At 42.5% G+C, this 25,053-nt stretch overlaps 1 protein-coding gene across 1 annotated transcript in view; it reads left to right on the top strand.

The window, feature by feature from the left end:
* col5a2a (collagen, type V, alpha 2a) overlaps positions 1-25,053 on the top strand; it is a 40,717-nt gene that overhangs the window by 13,240 nt on the left and 2,424 nt on the right. The window contains exons 2-53 of the mRNA XM_056580572.1: positions 6,407-6,649; positions 6,754-6,773; positions 6,867-6,899; positions 7,014-7,046; positions 7,362-7,415; positions 7,983-8,075; positions 8,777-8,845; positions 9,098-9,142; positions 9,363-9,416; positions 9,625-9,678; positions 9,992-10,045; positions 10,162-10,215; positions 10,396-10,449; positions 10,616-10,660; positions 10,988-11,041; positions 11,223-11,267; positions 11,617-11,670; positions 11,832-11,930; positions 12,264-12,308; positions 12,927-13,025; positions 13,281-13,334; positions 13,714-13,821; positions 14,069-14,122; positions 14,271-14,369; positions 14,462-14,515; positions 14,687-14,785; positions 15,052-15,105; positions 15,226-15,279; positions 15,377-15,430; positions 15,535-15,588; positions 15,956-16,000; positions 16,114-16,212; positions 16,593-16,700; positions 17,109-17,162; positions 17,637-17,690; positions 18,156-18,209; positions 18,351-18,404; positions 18,830-18,937; positions 19,385-19,438; positions 19,588-19,641; positions 19,912-20,073; positions 20,439-20,546; positions 20,876-20,983; positions 21,381-21,434; positions 21,523-21,630; positions 21,889-21,942; positions 22,061-22,168; positions 22,285-22,338; positions 22,452-22,559; positions 22,665-22,971; positions 24,053-24,234; positions 24,603-24,845. Of these exons, the coding sequence (XP_056436547.1) occupies positions 6,407-6,649; positions 6,754-6,773; positions 6,867-6,899; positions 7,014-7,046; positions 7,362-7,415; positions 7,983-8,075; positions 8,777-8,845; positions 9,098-9,142; positions 9,363-9,416; positions 9,625-9,678; positions 9,992-10,045; positions 10,162-10,215; positions 10,396-10,449; positions 10,616-10,660; positions 10,988-11,041; positions 11,223-11,267; positions 11,617-11,670; positions 11,832-11,930; positions 12,264-12,308; positions 12,927-13,025; positions 13,281-13,334; positions 13,714-13,821; positions 14,069-14,122; positions 14,271-14,369; positions 14,462-14,515; positions 14,687-14,785; positions 15,052-15,105; positions 15,226-15,279; positions 15,377-15,430; positions 15,535-15,588; positions 15,956-16,000; positions 16,114-16,212; positions 16,593-16,700; positions 17,109-17,162; positions 17,637-17,690; positions 18,156-18,209; positions 18,351-18,404; positions 18,830-18,937; positions 19,385-19,438; positions 19,588-19,641; positions 19,912-20,073; positions 20,439-20,546; positions 20,876-20,983; positions 21,381-21,434; positions 21,523-21,630; positions 21,889-21,942; positions 22,061-22,168; positions 22,285-22,338; positions 22,452-22,559; positions 22,665-22,971; positions 24,053-24,234; positions 24,603-24,845 (4,265 nt within the window). The remainder of the gene's footprint in view (positions 1-6,406; positions 6,650-6,753; positions 6,774-6,866; positions 6,900-7,013; positions 7,047-7,361; positions 7,416-7,982; positions 8,076-8,776; positions 8,846-9,097; positions 9,143-9,362; positions 9,417-9,624; positions 9,679-9,991; positions 10,046-10,161; positions 10,216-10,395; positions 10,450-10,615; positions 10,661-10,987; positions 11,042-11,222; positions 11,268-11,616; positions 11,671-11,831; positions 11,931-12,263; positions 12,309-12,926; positions 13,026-13,280; positions 13,335-13,713; positions 13,822-14,068; positions 14,123-14,270; positions 14,370-14,461; positions 14,516-14,686; positions 14,786-15,051; positions 15,106-15,225; positions 15,280-15,376; positions 15,431-15,534; positions 15,589-15,955; positions 16,001-16,113; positions 16,213-16,592; positions 16,701-17,108; positions 17,163-17,636; positions 17,691-18,155; positions 18,210-18,350; positions 18,405-18,829; positions 18,938-19,384; positions 19,439-19,587; positions 19,642-19,911; positions 20,074-20,438; positions 20,547-20,875; positions 20,984-21,380; positions 21,435-21,522; positions 21,631-21,888; positions 21,943-22,060; positions 22,169-22,284; positions 22,339-22,451; positions 22,560-22,664; positions 22,972-24,052; positions 24,235-24,602; positions 24,846-25,053) is intronic.

Raw genomic sequence — 25,053 nt, forward strand, 5'->3', positions numbered from 1 at the left:
ACACCATTGTTTTACTCGTGGAAGGCTGTAATCTGGGATCTGATAAATGTCTAAACATGAAGAATAATTGCTATCTTTAACTCTTCAGATTTCTGTTGCTGAATCTTACCCTCCGTCTCTCTATCTCTCCCCCTACCGCTCGCTCTCCTTCAACAAGTTACATATGTGGAGCAGCAGCTATGTCAGGGATCAGTTCCGGTGGCTGTGCTTTGAAGTATGAACCCATCTAGAGGCCAACCAAGGTCAGGTCTCAGGTCTGCCCCAATGGGGGCGTGCGGAGACCATTTGAATCTGCAATCCTTAAATCAACCCGAATCTGCCTCAAACCAGTTTTGTGAATCCCTAAAGAAAAAAAACATTCCCATAAAAAAAAGGTTTCATTTGATTGATTAGCTTGACATAGCCTGAAACCACACATGTAGACTCTGATGCAGACGATGCAATTTTATTAACTCATATGCCAACCAAAGCTTTAGGAATAGCCATTTCTCTGTAGCCAATGACGTCATATTGGGCTCCTCCCCTATGGTAGAAATAGACATTAGTATTTTCCATTATAAAATGAATTCTACTACAAACTGGAGTCAGCATGAAGGAATGGAGGAGGTGGAGGGGATGCGGGTGGGGGGAGTGGGCCTCGGGCGATCCAAGACAACCACAGTACCCCCACAAGGCAGCAAGAGTGCGCAGTGCATGACTGTGGTGGTTCCTGTGGAGGAAGCTCCACTGGAGACAGGCTCCGCTGGAACCAAAAGCCCAGACATACAATCAGCGATCCCACTTATTCATTCCCTCAAACTTTCCTGGCCGGGGCTTCCTTATACCCTTCCTCTGGAGATACAGCGCTTTGTGTTTGGAGAAGCCGAGGTGCTGAGCATGTCCCAACCGGAACCATTCCCTGGCTCTCTCCTCCTGTGTTTTTTCACTCTGTCTTCTTTCTTTACTTTAGGTTGTTTTTCTTCTCTCTCTTCTACTGAGCCGTGACACTTTTCTTGACAACTCAAAGATGTTGAAGAGAGAGAGAGAGAGAGAGAGAGAGAGAGAGAGAGAGAGAGAGAGAGAGAGAGAGAGAGAGAGAGAGAGAGAGAGAGAGAGAGAGAGAGAGAGAGAGAGAGAGAGAGAGAGAGAGAGAGAGAGAGAGGTTATTCTGGAGAGGGGCAATAATTAAAAAACAACATTTACAGTTAATCACAGGTTGTTGATTCACTTTGAGGAGCTACGCAATGCTTTCAGGTAGCTGTACAGGGATGTTTATGCTGTTTGTTTCTGTAATATTCTGGAAACTCCAACCCTGCCAGTTTGAAATGTCAAAGGCCTTGACTATTAGTCGATGATTCAAAAGCAATCTCTTCCTTGCATCATGATGTTTATCAGAGGGCCAAATACATGTTGGCTCAGAGGTCAGTGGCCGAGCAGAAAGATTTATGTCGGACTGTGAAACAAAGGTTTTTATTTTTTAGCTCCTTTTAGCAACTGTAGGCCATCTGCCCACCAGAAAACCGCAGCATATCCCCTATGGTGCTGTACAGGTTGGCTATGTTGCTCTCACTGGATTGAAAAAAAAACGAAGAATTGCTGCCAATGAGCTTGGAAACAAAAGAAGTTGGCGATGTGGCATAAACCTCATGTGGGCACCGCTGAATGTACATTGTTATGTTCGGTCTCAAAAGCAATTTGAGGATTTGCATTTGAGAAAAGCAATCTTTGTGTGCTTGTTGTAGGAAATGGGAGAGAGATTCAGTTCAAATTAGTCATTGTTTCCATCGGGTCATTTTCTAACCTCTCGACTTCTAACTGCCAGAGTTATTCCCCAAACACACTGTGCTGTGTGCATTTCCATTTGAGCCGGGGGAAAATCCATAAACTTTTATTTTTTCTTTCCACATCTGTGCAATATATTACATCTGAGACACAATACCATACGGGGTTCGGTTTTTCCAGAGATTGACCACAAGGTTTGAGGACGCATAGACCTGAGCTGGGACGATTTAGACACGGGGCTCCGTCCAGGGGCTTCGCTGCTGTCTCATCCATGACGCGGGACGTTTGGGAATAGGTCTGAAACGGGAGAGGGTCTCCCACGAGTATCTCAGACTCCATGATTCTAGACCGTCTGCCCGCTGCGCTGACTCGTGGAAAACTCTAGAGCTAGCCGTCAGCACCACCATCCCCACCACAATCCATGCCACCAGAAGGGGCACATGCCTTTTGATCGATGTCAGGATAAGCCACCCCTTCCCCCTTTTTTACAGTGTCTGCGGAAAAAGTACCGATACCCTGCTACAAATTAAGCTGAGAGGAGGGGAAAAAGTGAACATCTCTTCCCCGACCCCTCTTAAATACGATAGCCCCCTCCCCACCGCCTTCCTGCTTTGTAAACCACATCTCTGCTCTATTAAATGTGAATTTTTTACTCAGGGTCTGCTATAACTGTACATTTTCTCAAACATCAGCAATAAGAAAACCTCTTTCTGGGGCCCCAGTGAAGGGATAGTTTTACATATTCCTGCTTCAATGTTTTTTTCCGGCATTGGCGGGTCTAACAGTGCAAATATATGCTGCAAGTATAAGTTTGCCTCAGGCAGGGAGGATGTTTAGATGCTTGGATAAGATTTAACCTACCAGCATTCAACCTACTGCTTTTGATATGAATGCATTTGTATTTGATACAGAAACAAAGTTAGGACATTCCATTCCATTCAAGAGGGGCTTGCATATTAAGGGACTAAATCAATTGGCACTGGCCAAGCCTTAAAACGTGCAATTTCCTTTCTTTCCACAAGAGGTATTGATACAATGTGTCCTTCAGTTCTCATTGTGGTTCTAATTTAGATATGGCTGGAGATGATTTTAGATGGCTGGAGCTGGCTTAAGATAGGGGATATTACTGAACTCTATGCCAGGAACATCTTCATGCAGAACATCTTGTTTTTTTGCCTTATTAATTACCTTCAGGTTGGTTAAACATTTAAGGGTGTGGAAGTGTACATTCCTATTGGGTTGCGTTCCTATTTATGCTATCAGCGAGATCAAGATCAGTCCGCATGTAAACCAGTCCCCATATACAGGCTACTTCTCCCCGTATATAAATCCCTATATATAGGCAACTAGTCCCAATAGGTCAGTCCCCATATATAGGATACTAGTCCCTCATATTTACCAGTTCCCATTCATAAGCTGCTTTTTCCCATACATGCTATTCCGTCACCAGTTACATCAATCCCTATATGGCTTCTTGTCCTCAGATATATCAGTCCCCATGTACACCAGTGCATCTTTATCTTCTTTATCTGTTCACTAACCAGTGAACAGATAAAGAAGTCCCCAGGTGACACAGCTGTTCAGGAAACAAGCGGCCTTCAGGAATGTCCAACAGTGGCTGACGGCTGGATAATGGGTAACTTTCTATTATCTCCATGAGGCCGACCAAAAGGTTAGGCTTTCTAGTCACGATGGCTTCGAGCCTAAGTTAAAAAGATACATGTGGACACAAAGTATTCTGTTGTTTAATACACAAAAGGTTGGTTTCTGTGAGCATATGTGTGTGCATTATATGAAGCAAATTATTGTGAACTACCTGATACCCTTGCGGGTGACTTGAATCGACCGCTGGTTATGTAGCAACATGTGTAATCTCTCCTGTTCCCTTAATTAAATGCAATTTAACGTAATTAAAGCTATCTATAGCCCCCACAGTGCCTCGAAAAGGCAAGTTCAGGTACAGTAATGTTTTCTTAAATTCTCCCCTTAAGCTATGTATTTCCCTTATACTCACACGCATGTGCCTAGGCTAATCTATGTTCCATGCCCCGGTATGTTTGATCTACTCTGGGAGAAACACATGCATCTTGCTCCCTTTCATCTCATTCTACTTGAAATGCATTGCGCTTCATGAAAGCTCAATGAAACTGCTTTTTATTAGCAGATGATCTAGACGAGAATGGATCGCAGTGGCAAATGGGCCAAATGGGGAGGTCCGAATGGTATTGTCTCATATTCCACAAGAAAACCAATACACGTCTACCGTCACCCCTGCCTTACCCTTTCTGATCCACAGCTATTTATTCCTCACCTTGTGCTCTGAAAAGAGTTGCAGCTACAGTGTTGAGACGTTATCACAGCTGTGTGCTTGACCCTAGTTCGTTTTCACAGATGGTGAAACACGGTTCTTGAGGGGATTGCAGTTGGCGGTGTAAACTGCCTGCATAGCGTTGTTTACCCTGCAGGCCTTTCCACACCTAATGCCGGTGCAGCACTGGTGAGGGTACTTTGGCAAAGATATTGTAGGAAATAGCAGTAGAATCTGTAGGCCAGGGCGTGGCACTGAGGACTGATTACAGAACATTCACAAAGTTAATGCTTGAGGACCTGTTTGAAAACAGGAAAAAGAGGAACAAGGAGGGTAAGAAAACAAGGAGGAAAAAACATCTGACTGGGTTGTTTTAATTTACGACTTACACTGAACTATTTTTTCCATCAGCATGATTCGTTTGCCCTTCGTCGTCATGCCAAATGGCTTTAGCACAGTTGTGAATGCACAAGGAGAGGGAGAGAATACATAAACAAATGGAATCCGCAGACCAGAGCTTGTAACACTTCATTCTCGGCTTGTCTGGCAAGACACCAGTAAAATACAAGGGAATTCTCGTCAGTGGGTTTTGGGCTGCTTTCTGTGTATCCTCTCCAACCTGTGTTATACCTGTAGACGCAAGCTCAGAGCTGCCCCCTGCTGTTGACAGCAGGAACAGGTAGAATGTTTGTTATCTCATTATCTTGATAATACCAGACAACTTTGTGAGAGAGACTATTAATCAGATTACAGTTGGAAAGTAAATAATCCAGGCAAGCGGCCTGGTATATGCATCTCCCTCCATGTCTGACTACATTGAAATGTTGTGATAGTAGAAACTGAAACATTACCTTTAAGGACACACAAATCAACATTGCAATGTCATGCTTTTTCAGTGAGTGAGGATGAATTAAGGTGTGGAAAAATACGGCATTATTTCATGGCTGCATTGTTGGTTACATGCAACTGAATTACCATTTTCAGGCTTGTCCTGAAAATGGTTATTTCCTAATTGCTGCACGTTGAGGAAGTATTTTAGAAATATAAGAAAAAGGCAGAACAGGTAGAAAAAAGGTGGAGTTTGAGGGAAGGTTTTTTTGGCATAACATTGAAGCTGGGATACATGATGTCCTTTTAGCTGAAAGCTTTCATAGGAACCTTTTGGCTCTTCCCACTTTCTTTGAGTCAGGTCGAGGTGCTGCTGCCTCTACAGGAAATGAGCTCATGTCTGACAGCTTGAGACTATACTACCCAGGGTCATTTGTTCCAAAACTATTTTTTTTTATTTTGCCTCCAACTCAAAAAAAAAAATGGAAAGATATGTTTTATCTTGCTCGTTCCTTTATTCAATTTCTTTATCGGGCACAGACTAATAAGGATTTAGGATCTGGGATGGGGGAGTCTGTAGTTGGGTCTGGTTTATTGGATTTCCTGTGTCTCTGCGTTGACCCATGGGATGCAGGTATCGTATCTTTCAGAGCATCTGTTTAACAATTCAAAACTCAATTTCTGCTGTATGAAACGTCATATAAATACCTGGTGTAGGGTGTACATCCAGTTAATCCAGTTATGTCACTGTAAAGTCAAACTTTGTTAAAGAGCTGATTTATGTGACCAAGATCATGCACTTCCAGTATACAGTGTATTATCCACCTCTTAGATGTTTTTAAACAAAGCTGTGAGGTCCGAATCTACATTCGGACCTCATTAGAACGCTGACATGTGGATTATCTCTCTGCTGCCTGCCAAGGGTTTGTCAGACATCTTGATGTGAAACAAAAAATACCGACATCATTCAGCTCATTAGGGCCCAGAAGACGTCATTATTTGCAGATGACATTCATTTGTTTGAAGGTAAAGAATCAGTAAATCCAAGTCAGTTGGTGTGGCCTCTTTATAAGCAAAGGCTGTTTTTTTTCATTGCTGGACCATCTTGTGAAATCTTAGGGAAGGGAAGAACACAAATTATTCACCTCCTATTCCAACCATACTTTTCGCAAAATAAAATGCTATGAACTATAAATCAATTGGATAAAGATATTGCATCCAAAATGTCCCCTTCAAACTTGGCTCTGCTAAAGTTTGTCAAACTTTTTTTGTGCGTGTGTGTTTCTTTCTGTCGGTTGCAAGAAATTAGAGATGTCCTGAGGACAGTTTATCTTTGTGTCTGTCTGTATGTCTGTCTTCCTGTCTGTGCGTCTGTCTTTCTGACTATCTCTCTATCTGTATCTGTCTGTCTCCCCACGGGTCAAGCAGGGCATGAGAACAGTCCAAGAATAGTCTGTCTGTCCAGGGGATAAGAGCAGTACTCTAACAGTTTGTCTGTCTGTCTGTCAGGTGACGACCAGAGCTGCACGGCGGACGGCCAGACGTACACCAACAGGGACATCTGGAAGCCGGAGCCATGTCGGATCTGCGTGTGCGACAATGGACAGGTGCTCTGCGACGAGATCCAGTGTGAAGACCTCGGGGAGTGCCAGCGCTTCAGCATCCCCGACGGGGAGTGCTGCCCCATCTGTGAGACCGGTGGCTCGAGCGGCACCAACACCGGCGGTGGCTCCACCGGGCAGGGTAGCGTTGGTGAGCATACAAAGACGCTCCTTAGTAGTTAAGACCATGAATGAAAGGATGATGGAACGTCATGTGCTGATCATCTGTGTTTTTTGTCTTTCTTTTGCTTTTAGATTACGGCACGGTGACCAGGGTACGTATTGACATTGAAATCGGAACCTGAGAATTAAACCACACATTTTAAAATGTTTTTACTCTTAATTTTGTGTTTTTTGCTATTTCACAGGGTCCGAAAGGAGAGCCTGGAGATGTGCCAATCGTAAGTTAATGAGAAAAGAAAGAAGTACACTAGCAACGCAAGATAATAGGAAATCAACACAAGCAATTCAACGTTTTACCTATCTAAATGCTCATTTAATGTTTTCCATTGCAGGTGACAGGAATCAGAGGACGCCCTGGACCAATGGTGAGCTCCCCTTCTGCCCTTCCAACTTAGTTTTCCTACTTTCAATTTGCTTTGAATTGTAGGCCTACAGCAAGATGATGCGGTTACGTTTCTACAGTGTGACTGTTCAACATTATGACACTAGATGGCATAAGAGCCCAGCCACCTTCACTTCACTACTTCACCTAGCAAAGAAAACTCAAACATCCTCTATATTTAAACCGATTTTTGAGTTAAATGTGAAACCCCTCCACACCTGTGCATGTCTCGCTGCGATGCAGGCTGATGTTTATAAGCCCTTAACACAACTGCATTTGTTTTTTTGTTGTGCTACAGGGTCCCCCAGGAGCCTCAGGATTCAGAGGAGACCGGGGCCAGAAAGGAAGGCCTGTACGTAACACTTAAAAATGATCTTTTTATTTTTTCACATTCGTCTGTTATTCGTTCCTCTGTCAATGCAGTAGGATTAGATTAGGATCAGATTAAAACAAATTCAACAAATTATTATTCTAAAATTCCACATAGAGGCATCTGAAAAATAGTTGTATCCCCATACTGTTGCAGTTTATTAGTTACATTTGATGCTTAGTAGAGAAATAAAGAAATGTAATTGAGACTATAACAAAACCTACTAAAATATGAAGTGTTTGTTGTGGTTATGCACCGCATAATTTTGGATTTGGTTTATGTTTAACATCCTCATATGCCACCAAAAGTGGCCTATTCTAAACAACTGACTTAAAGGCCAATCAAAGGAAACAAGCAAGACACTACCTGCTCTTATGGAATCGCGGATGACGCAATCAAACATGTTTCTGAGCCAAGAAAAACGATGCGGGCCTGCCAGCGTTCGGAGGTGTGACACTGTGTGTGTGTGTGTGTGTGTGTGTGTGTGTGTGTGTGTGTGTGTGTGTGTGTATGTGTGTGTGTCTCTGTGTTATACTTTTGATTGTGTAGGGCTTGAGAGGAGCGTCAGGTTTTGATGGAGAGCCAGGAATCCCGGGACAGCCTGGAGAGCCAGGACCACCAGGACCCCAACAGCACCCTGGGGTAGGTGGTTGCCATGCAAACAGTGGGACGTGATGAACAGTAAGACACTGCTCGCCAGACTCTTATGTGTGGCCATGAGCAAACGCACGGCCACACACATGTATGCATAGACGCACACACACACCCACACACATAAATCCATACACACACATACACACTATCAAACGTACACACAGAGACACACACACACACACACACACACACACACACACACACACACACACACACACACACACACACACACACACACACACACACAAACACACCCACACAAGCAAATGCAAGCAAATACACACACACACACACACACACACACACACACACACACACACACAGACACACACACACACACACACACACACACACACACACACACACACACACACACACACACACACACACACACAATTGCATGCATACTATCAAATGCACATGATGACACACACCAAACACATTTCAATCATCTGGTACAGAAACAAAGCAAAGCCAGGTGAAAATGTTGCCACATCATGATATTATCATCAAAGTCTCAAAACATACCTACTGACTAAGTGTTTTCTGACTGATTATATTTGTGGCACAGGATCATCTTTCCCCTTTTAATTAACAGTTTATTAAAACCGGGTAAAGTTCACCAATCACAACTGCATTAAATAACAGCTAATGGAGGATTAAGAGCGTCATGATGTTTTTCTTTACAGGGGCTCGGGGCTCATATGGCCGGAGACTCAAAGTCCGCTGGTCAGCACGCCATGATACCTGGCTCCAGGGTGAGAGAAACACTCGCCTCACTCCCAAGTACCTCACCCTCATAATAGTTACCCTCTCATAATGCCATGTGACACAGCATCATGCGTCCGTATGGGCACAAGGAATCCATGGTTTTTATGTTTGTGCTCCCTCATCAAGTGCATCTACATTCACAGTCACACACACGACTGGGATATCCTATATCACAGAGAGAATTGGTATGAGGTGTGTGTGTCTCTAATAACGATCATGGTGTGTTGTATGCGTTCTAGGGAGAGGCGGGAACAAGAGGACCCCCAGGACCAGCTGGTTCTCCGGTTAGTCAATCCCTATATGTGTAATGTTATGTTACGTGGTAGTATGTTTTAATCAGCAGTTACGTTTTCTTCTGCTCCATTCTGGTCTGTTATGTTAACCGTATGTTAATCATAAGGGAACTTTGATATTATCTGGACGATGAGCCTCATCTTGATCATCACTCTGTTGGGTGCTCTCTGTTTCTGTCACTAATGCCTTTGTTGTTGTTCTGGCTTTCAGGGTGCATCTGGACCCCAGGGATCTCCTGGAGATGTTGGTGACTCAGGACACATGGTACGACCACAGTTCAGACCACTTTCATTCGATTGCATTTGAATAGATCATGATAATAATAATATTATTATTATTAACAATAATAATAATATTAAAACATTAATAATAATATACTATATGTGTACCCGTCTGTCACATGAAATCAATTAATTAATTAATTAATAACTCACTTTGCGTGTCTTAATAACGATGATTAACTGTATTTTAGGGGCCACCAGGCCAGAGGGGCCCCGAAGGTCCACCAGGGAAACCAGGTGAAGACGTAAGTCTCTTCTGGTCCCCTTCTTCTGAATCAATGTGTTTGGATGTACACTTAATCTCAACACATCCTAGTATGTATATACACCCCCATATACATACTGGGATGATGCTATTTTATTAAACATATAAAGACATTTATTTAAAGATGTATTCAATTCATACATTGCTTGTTGTTAAAGTTATTTCTGAACAACTTTATTTTAAAGTAGTGGCTCCTATGAATGGGAAGGTTATGCATGGCAAAATATTTACCATCCATAATTGCATGAACAACATGTCACTGATTGTTATAAAATCATGTTATCCTCTCACAGGGTGAAGCAGGGAAGTCTGGAAACTCTGGAGAGATGGGATTCCCTGGCTCAGCTGTAAGCTTCTCAACCTTTCAAAAGACACCAATCTAAAAGTCATACAGATTACTGTACTGCATTGGTGTGGGACATGTGTAATGGTTTTTTAACTGTATTAATATCATGTTTAACAGGGACCAAGAGGATTTCCAGGGACACCTGGACCTCCGGGATTGAAAGGACATAGAGTGCGTATCTACATTTTTTTGACAGTTGACCTTACTAAATATCTATAAGTTGAACAGAAATAATGTATTTGTGATGAGGTGCTTGTTTTTCTGTGTTTACCAACTAATTATATTATATATTATATTATATACAATCATGACATTATGTTAATCTAATATCTTCTTCTTCAACTTCATCAGGGCCATGGTGGTATCATTGGCCAGAAGGGTGAAACAGGAACAGTTGGATCAAAGGTAACAATAACACTGAAATGCCATTAATCTACAATACTGCAATATAATCTCTGGCTATAATTTCTTGGTTCATCCTAAAATGTTGTTGTTGTTGTTGTTGCTGTTAATGTGACATTAAAACACAGAGAAGAGAAAGCAAATGATTTTGACCACTTTCTGTTCCTAGGGAGCTACTGGCCCCACTGGTCAGTTGGGAGCTCCGGGCCCCATGGTGAGTCAACCTCACAGCCCAGACCCCCCAGGGCCCTACACCTGGCCCTCCATAATTTACTAAATCTTTCTGATAATCCTACATGAACTCACCGATGCATTATTCACAGATTCATGCAATCATTGATTCATTCGCCCGTACAATTATTCATTGCCTTATTTATTACTAGATCATTGTATTAATTTTAAAACAACTGCTGATTCATGTATTAGATTCCATAATTACCCGTCATCCATCCATCCATCGACGCATTCAACATCCATTCTTCCAGTCACCCATTTTTTCATCCTTTCATAATCTGCATCTTTCTTCTACTTTGATTCTCAGGGTCCAGCAGGAATGCCGGGCGAGAGAGGAAGACCCGGACCTGGAGGTGCCGCGGTGAGCATTTGCACCCTTTTCATCCGTTAATTTTATGTATTCATTCATATTTTTAGAATTCTATTTGAACTCTGTGGGAATGGCCTTTAACCACAGGACGGTAATACAAAAGTATTTTCTGATAAAAAAATGAAAAAATGATATTCCTAATTCAGTTTTATTTATTTTTCTGGTCCTTTAGGGGACGAAAGGTCCATCCGGTATGCTTGGGAAACCGGGCTCCCTGGTGAGAGAACATATGAATCTAAATTGCTTATTACCTATCATAGTAATGCTTTAATATATTTAGCTGAGTGGTAAAACATGCTCCTTAAAACTAGAAGAACATGACATCTACCAAGCTACAACACAAGCTAGCTGGAAACTGATTCATAGTATCTCATACCAGTCACTCACAATTTCTTTACACTGCACCGCAACACAAAGTGCAAGGCAAAAAACACAACATGAAGTCAAATGAGTTCAAAACAACAATTTCATGCAAACAAAAAACATTACGCTACCTGGTTAAGACAAAGTATGCTATTGTCAATGTGCTAATACAATGAACCAAAGACTATACTGTACCTCTGCAGGGTCCATTGGGCATTAATGGACCTCCTGGTTATCCAGGAACCCCAGGAATGAAGGCAAGTACAGTTTATATTAGTATTCCTATTCCCCTGATACTAGCGCACAAAAATTCTGTGCATGATGGATGTTTTTAATAGAATATGTTCCTTTAAATGTATACTATTCCCCAGGGGTTTCACACACAGTCTTTTAATTGTGCATTAACCTTTCTCCACAGGGTCAAGCTGGCCCCACAGGTGTGCGTGGTCCTGAAGGCCCCCAGGGACAAAGAGGAGAGACCGGTCACCTGGGAAGAGCAGGACCAATTGGTCTCAGAGTAGGTCCTAAATGCTAATTGGACTGATGCTCCACGAGTTCACAACATAGATACGGTTAACTCTAATGTACAGCACTTTGACTAAAGCGCCAGAAGATGCATACTGGGAATAACTGCTTGTCTTGCCTGTGGGCATGTTTTGTTTGTTACAATTGTATTTTTTACGACTGCACGTAAAAAAAATATTTTTTAAACATGACTTCATGACTGCAACACAGCAAAACCTAATTGAACATCTACACCTACTAAGCACTGCTGGCACCTCGTTGATATAGCCTGAAACTTTGACGTAACTTATATGAAACCTCACCATTTGTGTTCTTAATTTCAAAGGGACCCATGGGAACTGACGGAGGCCCGGGAGCTAAAGGCCCAGTGGTGTGTACACAAGAACTTTAATCTCATTATCCCTGCCGTTTATCAGACGATGAGAAACTCAACCCCATGATGTAGTACAGTCAGAATAGCCTTTCATGTTGGACAAACTGCACACAGAAACTGTGCACGGAAGAATCCTCAATACCATAGAACTGTACCAGCAGAAGTGTTTAGAATAGAGGATTATCGTTGACAGCTAGGTAATGACAAACTTATATTCTATCAAATGAGCATATTCAGCTGAAGGCTGTTTCATTAGCTATGCAGCCAAGACCAATCCGTTTAAAAGGTTACTAATCAGGAAGATGTGCATGTGAAGATATATACACCTTCTTGTGTATGTAAGCAAACACACAAAGTATATGTCACTACCAAAGAAAATATCATACACACAGTATAACCCCGAAAGCAACAAGATATTGTAGTGGTTTGGATGGTTTATTCCCAGCCCAAAGGGTTCTGGGTTCCAACCCCAATAGTCACAGCCTACTCAAGGATGCCCTAACCCCTACCTGCTTATTAATGTCATCAATCAACAACCACAAACAGTCGCTTCAAGACTAAATATAAACATTTCTTCAAAATGTCATATTTTAAACCAACTGTTTTCTTTCACAGGGCAATGTTGGTACCGGGGGCCCCGGTGGCCATCTTGGACCCTCCGGACCCCCTGGGCCCCAGGGAAGCACTGGTCAGCCAGGAATCAAGGGCCAGCTGGTGAGATAGGCTCCATACCTATTGGCTAGTGGCTAGGGTGCTTGACTTCGAGACAAAGGTTTCTTGGTTCAAACCCCAATGACCAGAGTGTAACTGCACCCTAATAACATGTATGACATGTTAAAGGATGTAAATGGCCTTGGATAAAGGTGTCTAGGCCTACAAAATGATAAAATAGTACGCAGCACACACACTTTCTCAGTGGTCCTGTGTATGAATTGTGTAACTCATTGATGTTTATGTCTTGTTTCCTAGGGTGATCTGGGTGTAGGAGGATTTAAAGGAGAAGCCGGGCCTAAGGGTGAATCTGTAAGTTTCCATTGCCAGAGATACCTATGTTATACATGTGGACTATGTTAGGCATACGTACGGAATATACATGAGGAGAACATTGATTCTATATCTAAATACATACACATTGATGGCTTGCATTTCCATTCCTATGCATTGGCTAAACATATACAGTACTTTTGGATAGTTCATATTTTTCTATGTTTTGTCCCAAAAAATTCTTACTCTATGTTATTTAAACTAGAAAACACAGTTTCATAGGAATGATGAGGAGTCCATAGATTCCATAGCAAAACATATACAAATGGATGGTTTGCAAGCGTGCAAGAGCACATACTTGAATTTAACAAATATCAATCAGAAATCAATGATATTATGGGTTCTCTTCTGGCTCTAGGGTTCTTCTGGATCTCAGGGGGTGATCGGACCCCAGGGTGAGGAGGGTAAACGCGGACCCAGGGGAGATTCCGGTTCTCTTGGACCTATTGGTCCCGTTGGTGAGAGGGTGAGTTCCAAACCTTAACCTCAAATATTCCATTTGTTTCATTATGAACCTCACAAGTTCTCAATCAAGAGAGATATGTTAGTGAAAGGTTCATATCAAGTGACACTGTATTGCTGTTGTATACAATGCAATATGCAATTCATCTTGCAATGCAAGAGAAGTTTACACAATTTTAAGACAGAGGCCATTCAGCTTTGACATGCATTGTACCTAAACATAAGTACTAAATGTATTGTGCTTTTCTTAGGGATCTCCTGGAAACAGAGGATTCCCTGGTGCTGATGGATTACCGGGACCTAAGGTACACCATTGGTTTCATTGATTTTTACGATTAACTCAACAAACCAATCGCATAATCTATAAATCTTAACTTCATATTACAGACAAATTGGACAGTGTTTGTTCAATTGTATCTTTATAGTGTTAAAATACTGTTATCTTCTCCTTAGGGTGCCCTTGGAGATCGTGGAACATCTGGTGTATCTGGCCCCAAAGGAGCGTTTGGTGACCTTGGTCGTGGTGGAGAACCTGGTCTGCCAGGTGCCAGGGTATGAGGAACCCCACTGCTCCAGTCCACTGCTCTTTGAGAATATTAATAACCAAGCATTATCTCACAATGACCGTGGGCATTCCTCTGCAGGGTCTGACTGGCACTCCTGGAGTCCAAGGAGCTGAGGGAAAGCCAGGACCTCTGGTAAGTTCAATGATGCCAAGCAAATCGGAACATGAACCATATAAGCCTCAATGCTCTGAAGGACAACACTCTGCACTGACCGATAATGCAGTGTTTTGAGCTAAAATAAATCAATCATACCCTGCATTTGCACCTAACCATTAGCATTCATGAGGCATTTCAATCTTTTAGGGCGCCGCCGGTGAGGATGGACGCCCTGGACCTGCAGGATCCATCGGGAACAGAGGTCCAGCTGGAACTATGGGACTGCCAGGACCCAAAGGCTTCAATGTAAGGCTCTGGATTCGACCTAGATGAGGGATTTAGTGGTTAGGGTGTTTGACATACAGCTGGAAGGTTCTTGGTTCTAACCCCCAATGTCTGTAGTCTACCTGTTTTCTTATTGAGTTACTTAATGATTTACATGCGTTGGATATCGCTAAATGACTATATAGCCCATAGTAACCAAGAGGATGGAATGACCACACATATCTGTTGTTTATATTGTTTCTACCTTATATATATATATCTTAATAACCCTGTGTTAAACCTCCAAGGGTGACCCAGGAAAGACAGGGGAACAAGGCTCTGCAGGAGTAGCAGGTCAGAGGGTGAGTGCTGTTTGGAAACTTTATTGTAGTACTGTGAAACAAAATACTCAAAATACTCTCCTGTCACCTGTTAAAAAGTTGAGTTGACCTTTGACTTTTTTTTTTTCTTTAACCTTGCAGGGTCCTCCAGGGAAAGACGGAGAGGTCGGACCAGCTGGCCCCCCAGGCCCGTCTGTAAGGAGATGAATTTTAATCCACAAACAAAAAACATTGACTTCAATAATATTTGGTAATAAGAATTCGATTTCTAATGTTTTCTCTTCCTCCATAGGGTGTTGCAGGAGACAGAGGAGAGCAAGGACCACCAGGTGTCAATGGATTCCAGGTGGGTTATTTATTAGTGCTTTTGTTATTGTTAGATTAATTGATTAATATTATAAATGTGAAGATAGAACTGAAATGTTTATGTGGATGACTTTGTGTTATTAGGGCTTGCCTGGAAACCAAGGACCACCGGGAGAATCTGGGAAACCAGGTGACCTGGTAAGCAAATGCTAAAAATGATCATTTATTTATAACTTATAATAATAATTTATTCTTTTTAATTTTACACAAAAAATGCCAACGCAATTCAAGGGGTGGTTTTCCATAAGTGGACCAAGTGAGGTTGGATTTTCCACCCAGTTGTAATGCTAGCATATTAGAAAATCCAGCGGGTTCAAATATTGAGGAGTTCACCTCAATATTTTAACCCGCTGGATTTTCTTTGTTTTTGAACCTCACTGGTCAATCATAGTTGACTACCCATCAGTTCATATCATTATCAACCGAAATCAGATTGATGCTGCTTGATATATACTGACGCTTGATATACAACTGTGGTTTCAATGTCTGTGTTGTGTCTTTCAAGGGTATTCCCGGAGAGTTGGGAGCAGTGGGACAGATTGGACCAAGGGTACGTCCCATCCAACACATCTCAATAGCGTCTGTCAAACAATGAGACTGCATTACATTGAGACTTGAACGGTCAAATCTAGGTACTGACATTGTCTCCACCATACACCATAGGGAGAGCGAGGAGTTCCTGGTGAAAGAGGTGAACTCGGTTCAACCGGTCTTCAAGGACCCAAAGGAATCCCCGGATCCCTTGGTCCAGATGGACCCAAGGTACGGACAGGAGAGTAAACGGGTGTCAGGATGCATAGCACAAGATATACCTCAGTCCAGGTCACATACCCATAAACCATACTACACAGAGGAACAAACCAGTGTTCAACAGTTATGTGAAACCTGATTTGTCCTGTATATTGGCAATTTATATTACAGACCGAACTAAGAGTTAACATGTGCGATCTGTGTTAATGACACAAAGGATTAAGATAAGCTGCTTCTTTCTGAGCAGTAGGATACATGTAGACATGAATGTACAGGCCAAATACTTGCTTTTACAGTCATTGTGTTTGGAGGATCCTTTACAAAAGCTGGGAGTTTCCACCACAAAGTGCAATGAAGATACCCTTTAACAACGCTCTGCTTGATTTCCACAGGGTAGTCCTGGACCCACCGGGACCCTGGGAGACGCAGGACCCCCTGGTCTGCAGGGACAGTCTGGAGAGAGGGGTATCTCCGGATCACCGGGGCCCAAAGGCGACAGAGTGGGTTTAGACATCGTCCTGCTATCCGTCTCCTGTTATTCTTAAAATATCAATCCATGTTTAACGTACATCATATTCATTCGCAATCTATAATCTGTGTGTGCAATACTTCTTTCTGTGTTATTTTGCCTGTATTATCTAATCTAATCGAAACAAATTGAATTCAGCCTAATATCATGTTTGGTACATAATTTAACATAAACTTTATCATCATGACACATATGTTAAGTTGGAAGTGAAACAAATGAACTATGATCATAAGGTCTACCTTTCCTTCTCTCCTGGTATAGAGAACATTACATAGCCTACCTCCCCTTCTCTCCTGTTATAGAGAACATGACATAGTCTGCCTTTCCTTCTCTCCTGGTATAGAGACAATTTTATAGTCTACCTTTCCTTCTATCACAGGGTAATATCGGGGAAAAAGGATCCGAAGGTACACCTGGAAATGATGGTGCTAGGGTAAGCCCCTTTTTTTGATAACCATATATATTTTTCGTATGATTATTTGGTTATGTATTATATTGGTTTTCGTTTCTATTCATTGGATGTCTAAGGAAAGCCCCGGGGTGTACCGTTCAAGCCACAAATCAGGAAATGAAATTCAGGATTCAATGAGGGCAAAAAGAAAGCACACAATGGATACGTGGATTATATTAATGTATAATGCAATTTCACAGCAGGTCCATGAGAATCAAATTTTTTTATTGGAGTTTCATTAAATGCACATGATGCTGGTTTCAATGGTCCAATGATTTCCTAAATAGTTTGTTTCATCCATGGGCATATTTTTTTCTCTTTATGAGAATCGTGTTTTTCATTTTCCATTGAGTCCATGTGTGGCTGGTCACAACAAAGCAGAGCTGTTCCTAATGTGGTTGGTTTGTGTATTTATTCAATCATCCATTCATTAATGCATTTATTCACTTTGAACAGGGTGCTCCCGGAGCTGTTGGCCCACTGGGACCCTCAGGCCCTAGCGGTGAAAAGGTAAACCTTATTTTTCCTTCTGAGTCCACCTTTTGGTGTTATTTTACATGTCATTCTTATCACACTGTTATATTTAACCAGGCTCACAACACGTTATGCTCTTTAAATCATCATTGCCCGAGATGCACACAATACTGCTTGACAACAGCACTTAACAGTTCCCTGAAGTTATAAACCTGCCAGACTTGTATAATACTGTTTCCTCTGTGTCTGGTTGTTCAAATGAAGTGTGGCTAGGGAAAATAATAAACGGTGCTTTTGCAATAAAGTTGTAGCATTATTATTGTTAGTATTCTTATAGATTCCATTACCCGGCTTGTTGGTTGACCGCGTTGAATTTGTACATGTTTGTTAAAGGCATTACAAAAAGACCAGACATCTTTGGGGTGCAGTCTGGACACTGAGGTGATGATTGGCAGTAAAGATGCGGTTTTGTAATTGATTTTTCCTTGATGTTGTTCACAGGGGGAGCCCGGACCCAAAGGCCCAGCAGGGCCCTACGGTTCGCGAGGAGTCCACGTGAGTAATAAGTCATTTTGGATAGTGTCACCTTTTTATACGCGTTATTAACCTTATTTCCCTAATGTGATTCTGTTGCCGTGAGTAAGTGGCAGCAGATTGATAAACACATTGCTGATGAGCTTATCTCTTTAATTCCAGGGAGCCAGAGGTGACCCTGGACCGACCGGAGCGGTGGGATTCGCCGGACCACCCGTAAGTCGTTGTTTTGATCTTTAATTTTTCATCCGATGTCTGAATTTTGATAACGTTGTCCATCATATCGTTATTATAATTTGTCCATGAAGAGTTGTAAAAGTCAAATGTTACGAAAAAGGTCGTAAAATTGCTAACTTGTATCAGTTGGTGTCTTTTTCATCTTGTGTAAAAGTTAAAGATGAATTGAATTTGTAGAGAATGTGACCCTTCTCAATAGACACATTACCTTTATATCTTTTTCATTATTATAATGTATTATTATTATCTACTTTTATCTTGTGAGGAGCAAATAACAAAAACTATGTCCCTGAGGCATCGGAATCAGTATGACCCGAGATATCCTTTCTCTTGAGACAGAAATAGACAACATTGTTCGGTTATTGCTAATATAACAATGCTAATGCTCACCAAATCCATTGCAGGGCCCTGACGGCCAGCCTGGAGTGAAAGGGGAGCCTGGAGAGCCAGGTCAGAAGGGAGATGCTGGATCCCCAGGACCCCAGGGATTGTCTGGAGCTCACGGACCTCCAGTGAGTCCGACCTGCCCTCAGGACATTAGGATTATTATCACATAACATTTATACTATTGGACCTGCAACACAATTTTTTTTTTTGTGTGGCCCACTTTGGGTCTACCAAGAACTGAGAGTTTGAAAGATGCCCTCCCAAGTGTCTGAATTGATGATTGAATAAATTTGAATAACAAAAATGTTGAAGGAGCCATCCATCCAGAGATGGACCATAGGAATATTATATTAGCGGGATGGAGAGTATCTACAAAGCAGATGGGAAACTTGATAAGGAACGGATACCTTTTTGGCTTTTGAAAATGTTTCGCTGCATTATGCACATACCTGAAATGCCGTAAAAAAAGAATGACGTACCGTTTTTTCACCCCTTTTTCGATGTTCTTTTTCGTTGGTGCTTTGTGATGAAGTCCTGTATTGATTTGATTGACTGAGCTGTTTATTTTGTAGGGGCCCTCTGGTGTTGCTGGACTTAAAGGAGGAAGAGGAACTCAGGGTGCACCAGTAAGGCAACGTTTACAAAATATTGTTTATTTGTAACACGTATATATGTAAGGAAAACAATATTGAAGTCTTGACCTATTATTTGCTATTTTTATCAGAATTGAATTAAGAAGGTTACAAAATCTGTTAATCTGCCTTTTCTGTCATAGGGTCCAACTGGATTCCCTGGATCAGCAGGAAAAGTTGGCCCACCAGGTCCCAATGTAAGTAAATACATTTTACACCACAATCTGAAATTACAATATACTAGCTTCATCTGAACTTTTGTAATCAAGCACCATCTCATCATATTCATGTACAATGTAACTACTGCCAAAACCATCAGTCCAATTTATTCATACATGCATTATTTTAGCTTCTTTATTATTATTGATATATTTGTATTTGTTTTCCATTGAATTTCCATCGCACCTAGATAAATCCCTCCTCTCTGAATCGGAATCTGAATTTTATAATCCATGTTTTGTTTCCAGGGTCCCATCGGTGAGGCTGGCCCACTGGGTGCCCCAGGTAAAGAGGGTCCAGCCGGTCTGCGTGGAGACAACGGAGCCCCAGGAAGACAGGGCGAGAGGGGCCCCGCAGGACCCGGCGGCAGCTCAGGAGACAAGGGAGACTCTGGAGAGGATGGACCCACGGTCAGCAGAACAGGGTTCTCCTGGTTTTAGAACACAAAGGGGCTGGGGGTTCCATTCTCAGCCTGGGTCCACCCTAGGCTAAGAGATGCAGGCACTCAGCAAGTGGCATGCGTATAGATATAAATGATAGATAGATACATTAGATAGATAGATACATAGATACATAGACACATAGCTACATATATATATATATATATATATATATATATATATATATATATATATACTTTATTGATGATAGGTAAATTCATGGGTACTTTGGATTAAAAAAATAGCTATAAATAATGATATAACACATTTCTCAAGACATATGAACTCCAGCAATGGAATATGGTTCTCAACATGTGGCTTGCGCTCCTTTCTAGGGCCCCGATGGCCCTCCTGGTCCAGCTGGAACTACAGGACAGAGAGGCATCGTGGGACTTCCCGGGCAGAGAGGAGAACGTGGCATGCCTGGACTTCCAGGAGCTGCTGTATGTATCAGGACTTGTTCCTTCTCTATATTCCAGGTCATCTACGTCCATTTTGTGTTTCCCAAAGCTCCTGCAAACCTCTGTTAGGTTGTCTTGGCAGATTGTACACTGTTGATGAACCCTGAAATCGAATTGGCTGGAAAACGCTGACTGACTTTATTGCATATTTGACTGCTGTAGTGTGATCAGGAGTGTTTGAATGAGCTTTATTATTTTAGTGTATCTGTCCATTACCCAAAATATGAAGATAAAATTAGTTGAATTTATATATATCATTTTAATATTGGACTCCCATGTACTCCGATCTAAGGCGTGATATTTCTCTGCAGGGTCCACCAGGAAAGCAGGGAGCAGCGGGTACAACTGGAGACAAAGGACCCTCTGGACCTTTGGGTGTTCCCGGTCTCAATGGACCCCGTGGCGATCCAGGTCCTGATGTACGTAGCCATGATATGTGGTGGGATGGGGAGGGTGGTGTATTGGCTAGGGAGTTTAACTCCCAGCTTAGACCCTTAAGGATCATATTGGTTAGTCATGCAAAGTGCTACAATTATATCCTAGTCAAGACATTAGAAATGTAAGACAGTGAGTTTGATTCCAAAGTGAGTGGCCCAAACCTGCTCCTTAATGGCTTGTATCTGAATGAACTTTAAGTTGCTTTGGATAAAAAGTGTTTGCTAAATACCTCAGCAGTATTTTGACTTTTTATTCAGTTTTAGTAGGACGTGGTATGAATACTTTGGGTATTGTATTCTAACATTATGGTCTATACAAAAAAATAACACAGTGTTGGGTCAACTGTAAACCAACTCTGTCTTTTTCTATTTTCTTCAGGGGCCTGCTGGATCTGACGGCCCACCGGGCAAGGACGGTGTTTTGGGACAAAGGGTAGGAGAACATCCCATTAGCCACTCAAAATCCTTTAGTCGTGGTCTGTGGTCTGTTTCACTCTGGTTGTTTGTTCCTCTCTCTCCAGGGCGCCAGAGGCGACCCCGGTCCTGAGGGGCTTCTGGGATCTTCGGGGCTTCCTGGTACCCCAGGTCCTGTGGGGGCAACCGGTGGGGCAGGAAGGAGAGGAGACGCTGTAAGAACTGCAGTTGTCTCATCGGTCCAAGACATAGCCTGCCTTAGTACCACACAGCCATTTAATGCTACTTGAGAACTATTTTAGAATCTTCTACATTTTTTCCCACAAACTGAAACATTTTGAGAACTGATGTATACTGAAAACACGGATTCTACCAGTTGAATGGACATCATAGGTCAAATCATTGTGTGGAAAAAGCCAGACAGGAAAACAGAATAAAGCGACACTATTTCTTATATCTGGAATCTCTTGCAGGGCTCTAGAGGACCCGTGGGACCCCCTGGCTCTGCTGGAAAGAGGGGATTGACGGTGAGTCTCTGATCAACTGTCCAATTCCAAGCTTCTGGATCTACTAACCCCAGAGATGTTGTATTATTACATATGACATTCTATGAAATCTGTTGCTTTGTAATATTTTATGACTCAGGGACCACAAGGACCAAGAGGAGATAAGGGTGACCTTGGAGATCATGGAGAGAGAGGTCAGAAGGGACACCGTGGATTCACTGGTTTGCAGGGTCTGCCCGGACCTCCCGTAAGTTGACTGTACACTTCATTATCCAACCCTACCCTACAGCCATAATAATCTCACAGAAATATGTCTGTGTTGTTCTAGTCTTTAATTGCAATCTTCCCCCCACCGGAGTATAGGGTACAACTGGTGAACAGGGAACCACTGGTATCATCGGACCAAGTGGCCAAAGGGTAAATTCAACTTTGTATATTTAAAACGGTTTCAAAGATTTTATACCAAATACAGACGTTCAGAAGACACAGAACCATACCTGTATAGAAACCTTTTTGTTGCGTGTTTACAGGGACCTCCCGGACCCATTGGGCCACCAGGAAAGGAAGGATACCTTGGACAGCCAGGACCAATGGGACCTCCAGGAACACGTGGAATCAGTGGAGAGATCGGACCTGAGGTGAGGCCAAAGTGACCCAAGATAAATTAATATGTTCCCTCCATTTTCCCTGTCAAAAAGTCAAAAATGGAAAATCCTTTCTCAACTGCCTCTCTTGAATAACAGGGACCACCAGGAGAAGACGGCCCACCGGGACTCCCTGGCCCACCCGGACCCCCCACCGCCGCCATGGAAGACATGTTCGGAGGTCACGACTACGACTCCGGCCCCCCTCCTCCTCCTGAGTTCAGCGAGGACGAGGCCATGCCCGTCAGCAACGGCTCCACCATCGTGCCGGTCGACCCCGGGGTACAGGCTACCCTGAAGGCTCTCAGCAGCCAGATCAATAGCATGAAGAGCCCAGATGGCAGCAAGAAGCACCCGGCCAGGACCTGTGAAGATCTGAAACAGTGCTACCCGGCCAAGAAGAGCGGTGAGTCCTGGTGGATCTGTAATCCGCTCACATAAGGGAGGCCAAAAGCATCAATCCCCAATGCCCCAGTGCAGTGACGGGGACACTGTGCTGTGGAAGGTGCCGTCCTTTGGAGGAGACGTAAAACCGAGGTCCTGACTCACTGAGGTCATGAAAGATCCCAGGGCATTTATTGCAAAGAGCAGGGGATTCCCCGGTGACCTGGCTAAAACTGCCCAACCGGGCTCATTGAATCTGGCCCCCTAATCATCCCCCTGTATAATTGGCTTATTCATTAATTCCCTCACTTTCCACCTCAAGCTGGTGTGTGGTGAGCGTTCTGGCACTGATTGCCTGCCGTGCATCACCCAAGTGGGTGACACACTGTTGGTGGTTAGTGATGTTCCCCCCCTTTTTCTGTTTCTAGAAAATAGTTTCTAGAAAATAGAAGCACTATATAAATTCAATGAATTATTATTATTATTATTATTATTATTATTATTATTATTATTATTATTATTATTATTATTATTATTATCATTGTCATGGGTGGGTGATCTCATGGAATACCTAACCTTAGTACCTTACAAAAGTAAGATACTTTAGTCATTTGTTTTATTTTGTGAATAATACTATTTGAATGGCATCTTTGCCTGCTATATGGACGGTTGCACTTAGAGAATGATGTGTAGCATCACACAGTGTATTGGGAACTTGATGAACAAACTAGCTGTTGGGAAAACTTCTGCAAAGTTACAACAGCGTTCTTTGCTGTTATATCAAGCTGACGGCATATTCACTGCATCTAATAATTCTCGAGTGAGGTAAAGGTGACATTTATAGGTTACTGTTGCAGGGGCAATGGGCGTTTTTCAACCCTAACCCATATATGCACTTGCTTTGGATTAAAGCATCTGTTAAATGACTATATAGCGCAGCTTTCAATTTTCAGATATCAATCAAGTTCCACAAGTTATAGATTTCAGTTCCTGCGATAGGGAACAAACATTTCTGGCATTATAACGCTTTCAGATCCATCTTGTTTGAAATCGTATACGCTGTGTGTTCATAAACCCACATTTCTTTCTCATTACTTGTTTAGGAGAATTCTGGGTGGATCCTAACCAGGGCAGCGCTGAGGACGCCATCATGGTGCACTGCAACATGGAGACCGGAGAGACCTGCATCGCAGCCAACCCCGCCAACATCCCCCGGAAGTCATGGTGGAACACTGCCAGGAACAAGCCTGTGTGGTTCGGAGCCGACATGAACCGAGGATCACAAGTAAGTACCTCTATGAAGTTGTTTCACAATGGTTAGGGTGTACAACTTCCGGCCAGAGAGGTACTGAGGTTTTGACCTTAATGTCTACAGTGTAGCTTTCGGCATCCTTGAGCAAGTGGCCATCGCTGACTTTTATCGTTGGTTAAAATACATATTTTTGTCTTCTAACGACAACAATTTAAAATGTATCGTTTTGATCATTTCATCATAGAGATCTGTTTCAATATTATTCAACGGTTACTTATTTTCAATGTCGTTGAGCAATGTTTAACGTTCCATCGCTGAAATAAACGTCCACAGCTTCTCTATGGAAATTGTAACCTGATTTCTGAAGACAATGTTCTGAACACGCCCTCTTTTCCATCTAGTTCACCTATGGCAACAAAGACCAGTCGGCCAACTCTGTCACGGTCCAGATGACCTTCATCCGTCTGCTGTCTAAGGAGGCGTCCCAGACCATTACCTACCACTGCAAGAACTCTGTGGCCTACAAGGATGCCAAGACCGACAACCTGAAGAAGGCCCTGATCCTCAAGGGATCCAACGACCTGGAGCTGAAGGCAGAGGGCAACAACCGCTTTAGATACACCGTGGTGGAAGACAAATGCACGGTAGGCATTCACACATTTAAGAGTGCATTCTTAGTCACATCACTGAGTTACATGAAAAAAAAAAGCTTTGACACTTCTTCATTTCATTTATCTCCTATGAGGATAGAACCATTTATAACAAGTAAGTTTATAAGGAAAGGGAATATGAAGAAAAGACCCATCCAAATCAACCCTGGGTCGTGACAAGGCATATGCCTAATTGGTTAGT

This window comes from Gadus chalcogrammus, chromosome 20 (genome assembly GCF_026213295.1).
Source record: "Gadus chalcogrammus isolate NIFS_2021 chromosome 20, NIFS_Gcha_1.0, whole genome shotgun sequence".
NCBI lineage: Eukaryota > Metazoa > Chordata > Actinopteri > Gadiformes > Gadidae > Gadus > Gadus chalcogrammus.